The 8,346-nt window shown below is 39.2% G+C and overlaps 1 protein-coding gene across 1 annotated transcript; it reads right to left on the bottom strand.

Moving 5' to 3' along the window:
* Positions 1-1,854: 1,854 nt before the first annotated feature.
* Positions 1,855-2,310, bottom strand: LOC141707943 (uncharacterized). The gene has a single exon (XM_074511399.1). It carries the CDS (start codon positions 2,308-2,310, stop codon positions 1,855-1,857), a length of 456 nt encoding a protein of 151 aa, XP_074367500.1.
* Between the last annotated feature and the right edge of the window lie 6,036 nt (positions 2,311-8,346).

Raw genomic sequence — 8,346 nt, 5'->3', positions numbered from 1 at the left:
GTGGGTATATGGACGGGGCTGCTTCTCTTGCCTACAATAAATTGAAAACCTCTCGGACCACAATTGCTGACAAGGATACATAGATTGGGCAATTAAGGGATTAAATTATTGTTAAGGATACTTCTCTATCTGGGCTGAATAAGCATCTTAGTGATGTTACAACCCGGGCTGAGAATGCCGAGAAGGAAGCTGCTGACTTGAAATCTGATTTGGCTGAGCTCCGGACCTCATCAATTAACTCTATATTTTTTTTGAGTCCTTCTTCGTTGGCTTCTTCATCAAAGTTCATGGCTCTGTGAGAAGGAGATCCCACCTCAATAGGAAGCATTGCTTCTGTGTCATAAGCTAGTTTGAATGGAGTCTCTCCGGTGCTTGTCCTGGGGCTTGTCCTGTAGGACCATAGTACGCTTGGCAGTTCATCTGGCCATTTGGTCTTGCTTTCTTTGAGTCTCTTTTCAATACCACGGAGAAGGATTCTGTTGGTGACTTCTACTTGCCCATTTCCTTGGGTATATGCTACTGATGATTTTTTGTGTTTGATCACGCGCTCCTGAAGGTAGGACTCGAATTCTAATCTGATGAACTATGGTCCGTTATCTGATACTAGGACTCGTGGAATCCCGAACCTCATCAAAATGTTATCCATAAACTTTATGCAGTCCTGCTGGTTTATGGTCCTCATTGCTTTCGCTTCAACCCATTTGGTCATATAATCAATTGAAACTAACAAATACCTGAGGTCTCCTTTTGCCCGAGGAAAGGGTCCCATTATGTCAATACCCCAGACAGCAAAAGGGATTGGTGATAGGACTAATGAAGGTAGGACTGGGCTGATTCGGGACACATTGCTGAAGAGTTGGCATTCCTTGTATTTTTTCACGAACTCTATTGCATCCTGATGAATAGTTGGCCAGTAGTAGCCTTGCCTTATGATCTTATGAGCTAGGGCCTTTGCAGATATGTGATCTCCGCATATCCCTTCATGTACTTCCCTCAAAAAGTACTTTGCTTCATCTAGGCCAACACATTTTAGGATAGGAGATGAGAAAGTCCTGCGGTAAAGTAGTCCTTCTTCGAGGAAGAATTTGGCTGCTTTGGCTTTCATTCTTTGGGCTTTTTCTTTGTCTTCTGGGAGCTCCCTTTTCTCTAAGTAGTTGATGAAAGGATTCATCCAGTTCTGGTTGCTTTCGATCTCCAGGACTTCTCCGGAATCAATAGATGGTTTGTGGAGTTCTTAAAAGCAGTGTTCCAGAAATCGCTAGGCGTGCCAGGGCGGTGAGGGTACCTTTGAGAGATTAATCGGCAAGTCGGAGATTAATCGGGCCGATTAATCGAAACATTAATCAGAAGAATATAAATATTATTTTTAATTTTTATAATTATATAATGATCAATATGTCAAATATTTGTTTGAAAAAAGAAATTAGAATGATATTAAACAATATCTACACATTTGACATGCGTTATGTACTAATTATTGAGTTTACAATATTAACTATATTTTAATTCACACTTTTAAATTAATTATAATATGTAAATTTTATATTTTAAATGAGAAAGTAAATATATTTGATTAGTTGTTACTTCTTACTAGTACTTTATATTAGAAATTGACATGATATTGTGTGAAATTATGAAATTAATGAAATAAATTATAAAAAGATAAAAAAAATATTTTAAATTATTTTCCGCCTAGACCGCCTAGGACCAATTTTTGACCGTCTAGCCCGCCTAATCCCGATTTTGACCCGGTTTTTTGAAAAAACGCCTAAATCACCGCCTAGGTCCGAGTCGGGGCGTTTTACCACCGCCTAGCGCCTAGGCGGCCGCCTAGACCGATTTTTAGAACATTGCTTAAAAGTAAACTGAGTAGTCCAGGTCTGATGAGTTCCGGACTAATTTGGATAGAATTTCTGCTTCCTCATTTTCTTCTCTACATATCTGCAGGACTTGATACTTTGGAATTGAAGCTAGGTAACTTTGAACCAGTGCCTGATACTTTTCCAGAAAAGGGTCCTTTGCTATGTATTCTTCGTTTGTTTGCTTGACCACTATATGAGAGTCGCTGTAAATTTTTAAGTCCTGGAGCCTCAGGATACTGGAGAGTTTTAGTCCTGCAATCAATGCCTCATATTCCGCCTGGTTGTTTGTTGCCGGAAAACCGAAAGATATAGCTGTTTGAATGTTGAATCTCTCAGGACTTTTTAGTATAAGTCCGGCTCCCCACCTCTCGCTTGTTGAAGAACCATCTACTTTCAAGGTCCAGGCTCCCGGATTTGCCTCTTGGTTTGTCTCTGGATCTATGTTCATTAGCTCTAGTTCTTCTTCCAGATAGTTGCATTCGATTATGAAATATGCAAGTGCTTGAGCTTTAATGGTTGTCCTGGGAATGAAGCTTAAGTTGAACTGGCTTAATTCCACAGCCCAATTTACTATTCTTCCCGAGGTCTGGCTTGTGAATTATCTTTCTGAGAGGCTGATTTGTGACCACTCTGATTTCTCTTCCTTGGAAGTAGTGCCTGAGTTTTCTTGAAGTTATGACTAGGGCGAAGGCAAACTTCTCCAGTCTTGGGTATCTAATTTTCGCATCTTTAAGAACTTGGCTGGCGTAGTAGACTGGTTCCTGTCTTCCATTCTCTTCCCTGATTAGGGCTGCTCCTACTGCTTGTGCTTCTGCTGATAAGTATAAGTAGAGAGACTCTTCTGGTTGAGCTTTAGTTAGGACTGGTGGCTGAGTGAGGTAGGACTTGATTTTCTCAAATGCCTTTTGGCACTCCGGACTCCAGTTTAATTCTTTCTTGTTGCTTGCTCCTTTGAGCAAATCGAAGAATGGTAAGCACCTATTTGCTAGCTTTGAGACAAATCTCCTGAGTTCTGCTAGGGATCCTGCTAGCTTCTGCACATCTTTTTGGGTCCTGGGAGTCCTCATCTCCTGGATTGCTTTTATCTTCTCCAGATTAGCTTATATTCCTCTGTTGATGATCATGAATCCTAAGAACTTGCCTACTCCTACTCCAAATGTATATTTCTCAGGATTCAGTTTAAGTTGGTTCTTCCTCAGGTTGTCAAAGCTCTCATTCAGATCTTCCACATGTCCTGGTATGGTTGATGATTTGGAAATCATATCGTCGATATAGCACTCCAAGTTTCTTCCGATTTGAGACTTGAATATCTTGTTCATGGCTCTTTGGTAAGTGGATCCTGCGCTTGTCAGTCCGAATGGTAACATCACATAAGCATAGACTGCTCTGTGAGTTATGAATGTTGTCTTGGGTATGTCCTTCGGGTTCATCTTGATCTGGTTGTATCCGGAGAAGGCGTCCATGAAACTTAGCATGATGTGTCCGGATGTAATATCTATCAATTGATCAATATTGGGGAGGGGGTATGGGTCCTTCAGGCATGCATCATTCAAATCAGTATAGTCTACACACATTCTCTATTTGTCGTTGGACTTCTTCACCATGACAACATTAGCTAGCCACTCCGGGTATTTGATTTCTTTGATGATTCCTGCTTTAAGTAGTTTGTCCACTTCTTCGTCTATTGCCTTTTTCCACTTCGGGGCGAAGTTTCTTCGCTTCTGCTTGACGGGTTTTCTGTTGGGGTTGATGTCCAAACTGTGCATTGCTATGGACTCATGTAGTCCGGGCATGTCTCTTGGACTCAGGAAAAAATATCTTTGTACTCCCGGAGCAAGGACACTAGTCTTTCTTTGAAGGACTCTTCGAGTCCTGACCCAACTTTCACCTTTTTTTAGGACTGCTTTCATCAATCTGGATTTCTTCTATTTGAACTGCAGCTTCGATTTTTGCTTGTTCTTTGTTTGAGACCATCCTCATTGCCTCGAGTACATCAGTTTCCTTTATGAATCTGGCAGCCATGGAGTAAGCTACTGCCAGACTTTGTGACTCCTTATTGATCAGTTTGATAAAATATCTATCATTGTGCTTCGAATCCAAGTTTCTCCTAAAGATGCTTAAAGTTTCGCGTTCGTCCAAGCTCGAGACCTTGTTAATTGCTTCCTGGAACCGGCGCATATAGGCTGAGAGGGACTCATTGTCATGCTTCCGAATGGTTTCCAGGTGACACATATGCATTTTATGTGTCTTGTTTGCTCGAAATCTTCATAGAAAAGATGCGCGAAATTCCTTTCAACTATGGATGCTGCGGGAGGGGATCCTGCTGAACCATCTCTAGGCCCCTCCCTTAAGAGTTGACGCGAATAACCTTGATTTTGTCAAGTCACTGTAGTAATATATTTGCGCGATCTTCTCAAAATAGTTCAAGTGTTCTTCCGGGTCTCCCAGACTATCAAAAGAATCGAAATTGTAGCGCTTCAGGTCCCGCTGCCGGGGAATAGCCTCCAAGGAGTGGCTAAAAGGAGTTAATGTTTCTCCAATTTCTACTCCCGAGTTTCTGTCCATCTTCCTTTACAATTCATAGATCATATCTTTTGGGTCTTTCTGCTTCTCCTCTTCTTCGTCATCAGAAATCAGCTCCAGAGTGGGATCTCTCTGGGCTCTTTTGGTCCTGGACTTGGCCAGTAGCTTTTCTTCTTCTAACTGCATTCTTTTTTGGATCTTCAGCTCGAGCTTTGCTTTTTCCTCTTTTCTGATTTGCTCCCGCATCTCTTCCAACCTTTTCCGCTTAGCAGCTTCTGCTTCTTTCTTATTATCCTGATCCTTTTTTCTTTTCTTTCCCTTAGCTCCAATTCGGTCAAAGACAGATCTCTTAAATTGCTGGGAGTCCCTGGACTCCTCCGGTTATTCCTCAAGTTCGGCTTCTTCCTGGAGCCGGGTTTGCTCCTGCCTGTAGAGTCGGATTGCTTCTGCTAGTTCATCACTTGTAAGGTTGGTCATGTGCTCTTCGGCCACCGGGACATTAGTATATTTGTATTGGTTCAGCTCAATAAGGCTCCTGGAGTCCCGGGTGTTTACAATTCTCTCCACAACGGGAGTGTGTTGCAATGGTTGCTCCTGGAACGCTTCTCTGTCGGCTCCGGGGTCAAGTGCCTCGGAGTGGTTCTGCTCCTGGACATGAGTACTAGCAGATGGTCTCCCAGAAGTGTGATTTCCTGGTCTTGCCATTATCTGAAAAATACCAACAACAACTAACAAAGATTTCCCACTAACAATATGGATCCAAGGTTGCTTCACGAAAATCGCAAAAATTATCCCAAAAAATAACAAGCAGCAACAAACAGCTTTCTGGGACTACTTTAAACAATCTTCTGGGACTACTCAACAATGTGTTAGAATAAGCGTAGTGGGGTTTTAGAACACAAAGGCAATATTCAAACTAGAACAAAATCGGGGTTCTAAAATGATCAAAACTAACAATAGCACACACGAATGTGGCTTAAATCAACAAAACAGGGCTCACACAAACGTGGTCTAAAATAACGAGCACACACAAACGTGGCTTAAATACGACATTCATGTTTATGGAAGAGTTTGATTGTTTGGGTTCTTACAAGTCAAATAAATGGACTCTTTCAAGAGCTTGCTGATGAAGGTGAATCCAGGGGCACTGAGACCCAAGGATGGAGAGCCCCTCCTTCTAGCGCCAAATGATAACTCCTGGTGGCGAGGCTGCTCCTTCGACGCCGTGCCTGGATCCTTCGACGCTGTGGAGGTATAGTTGTGGTGGGGCTCCTACAAAACAACACCGGAAGGGGGGCTTGGGTCCCGCGGCGCTTCTGGTGTGAGAGTAAGAACTCGCTTTTGGGAAAGATGAAGATATATATGAATAAAAGATGGTTGTGTGTGTATATGAGTGTGAGAGAGTGATTAACCCCAAAACCTTACCTTATAGTCCGAGGATAGGGTTTTGGGGTTAGTACCTTTAAATCGTAGCCATTGGTTCTAGGAGCGGAGGACACCTGGCTGAAGTGGATGCTTTACACGTGTCAGCGCGGGACTGGGCGGCGAATATTCTGAGCATCCTCTGACACGTGCCCTGATTATTTCCATGATTGATGGGTAACAGTTGTCCCTATCATGTGCTCATGCAAGTGCCTCACGTGCTGTGATTTTCCAATATTGGAATTGCGAGATTGGGTCAGTTAGTACTAGTAGTGTGCGTAACTAGACTGAGTTAGGAGTGCGGGTCAAATCCTTGCCGGAGCTATATGTATTATTAGTTATAAAACGTATTTTTTTAAACATGTAATTTTGACTAACTCGTGAGGGACTACTATATTCTAGCTATATTATCACGTCTGCAAATAGCCCATCAGAGTCTAATCAAAGTGTTATTAACCCTTTCGATTCAATTATCATACTCCTTAGTTCTTATATGCTTATAATCATTTGCTAATTGCTGTTACATTATGTCAATCAGTCATACAAAAGTACAATACCAACTTGTATTAAAGATAACCTTTAGTGAATAGGGCTTTGAGAGTTTTATCGTAATTGTTCATCTGATGATTGATGCTCTCTCTTTCCACTTCTAGTATATCATATCCATTCTTTCTTTCCCCGGTTAATCGTCATTTTTAATAAGTTCCGAAAATATTTATACGAGCTTGATTAACGAAAATAAGAATAAGATACACTACGTTTTTCACATAATTTTTTAATTTTATCTTCATTAAACAGCCCAAACTCTCATAATTTAAGCAGGACCTTATGATTCCCTAACAGTATCCACAAACAAAGATTGCAACTTACTAACCTCTTAATAATGCAAGCAATCAAGTCAACGGATGCAGTGATTATACCGTATGAAATTATCAAAATCATTTTATGTGATACTGATAATTAAAAAGACCATAAACTTAAGGTCAAGATTCAAGAGTGGTTGGCAAGAGCTAGCTGATGATTTAGAATTTGGACACGTTATTGGATTTTGAAGTCCATTTTTATTTCCGACTTGGGTGGTGTCATTTTCTGAATCTGAGCCAAGTTATGATTTTTAAGGTGGTGGTGTCACATTCTACATTATTGCACTATTGAGGGGCTTACCTTACTTTGTCATTAGCGATCTGAATTCTCAATCATACGAGGGATCTGCAGGTGTTCCAACGAAATTAAGGAGCCATTTTGTGATGCTTAATGTGTCCGGTTAAGAGAAATTAAAGTATTATTGTTTGGATTAGTAATTTGACATATAAAATGAGAACATTATCCTCTTAAGAAGGTAAATCATAAATCTCTCATCCCTTCAAATTTTATATCATTTCCATTTTTATTTACCCTCATTTCTATGACCTTCATTTTCATTACCGATCGCATTCCCACGCTAATCCCAACGCCCCCTAGAATCAAGCTACACTAACATGCTAAAGAGTGTGAGCCTTTTGTTATGCAACTAAACAAGTGAGCATGCTAGTCACGTACATCAATAGAATCGGTAATTAACCTCTCGTGTAGTGATCTCAAAATCTTCCTTCTTCCTTTTTTTCTTTTGAGAAGGTATCCCGAACAGTTTACGCCTGATTCATACATCGATTCCACTCATTCTAAAGAGTGTTAACATAACATTCCATAACATCAATCCCATACTAAAATTCGAACATTAATTTGGAACCAATCTCAACTAAAATTCTGAAAATCTTTATCAATAAAATGTTGGGAAATGCTATATTTCTGTTTTGTGGTGTAACATTTCGTTTGTAAATTTTCATAAAATTTTAAATTTAATGATTTGGAGCAAAAAGAACATCTATTCTGTTTTGTACTTCGGTAGTGTGCTGGAAAGCATAAAAGATTGTGTCGGCTTGGTTTACTATTTTGTTACGTAAATGCAAAACCTTCAACTTGTAATTTGACTTCCATGTCATTAGGAGAGAGATCATTTATTGTGTTAAGTCACTTCATGAAAAATGAAAATGATGAAAATAGGCACTTATGTTCTGCCTCAAGTTAACATCCATACAATTTTTTTGGCAGATTACGGGGCCTGTTTGGCAAAAATTTATAAGTCACCTTATGACTTATAATAAGCTTGCAATAACTTTTCGATGAGTGTTTGTCGTCTTAATTTATAAGTTTAATTTACAACTTATAAGTTAATAAGTTGAATGTTGGTAAATACGTATTTTTTTTTAATTTATTTTGATTTTTCGCTTTTTTATTAACTTAAGTTTAAATATATATATATATATAGTTAAATGTTAATTTAACTTAAAATTCAAGAATTGAGATAATTATATTAAGAAATTATTTATTTTAATTTATTTAAGTAAAAAAATTGACTTATAAATAAAATTATTCAAACGCTTATATAACTTATAAATATTCATCTACTTATCATTTTTAAGTTACTTATTGATTTTAAGTAATAAATTACTTATTTTAAGATTTCCCAAACAGACACGTAAACAATTATGAGTTAATA

This window comes from Apium graveolens, chromosome 1, assembly GCF_009905375.1.
Source record: "Apium graveolens cultivar Ventura chromosome 1, ASM990537v1, whole genome shotgun sequence".
Classification (NCBI taxonomy): domain Eukaryota; kingdom Viridiplantae; phylum Streptophyta; class Magnoliopsida; order Apiales; family Apiaceae; genus Apium; species Apium graveolens.
This window is presented reverse-complemented; position numbering and strand designations above follow the sequence as displayed.

Bases quoted from the DNA above. Each gene is read 5' to 3' on its own strand.
- LOC141707943 (XM_074511399.1), bottom strand. From the start codon at position 2,310: ATGAACATAGATCCAGAGACAAACCAAGAGGCAAATCCGGGAGCCTGG.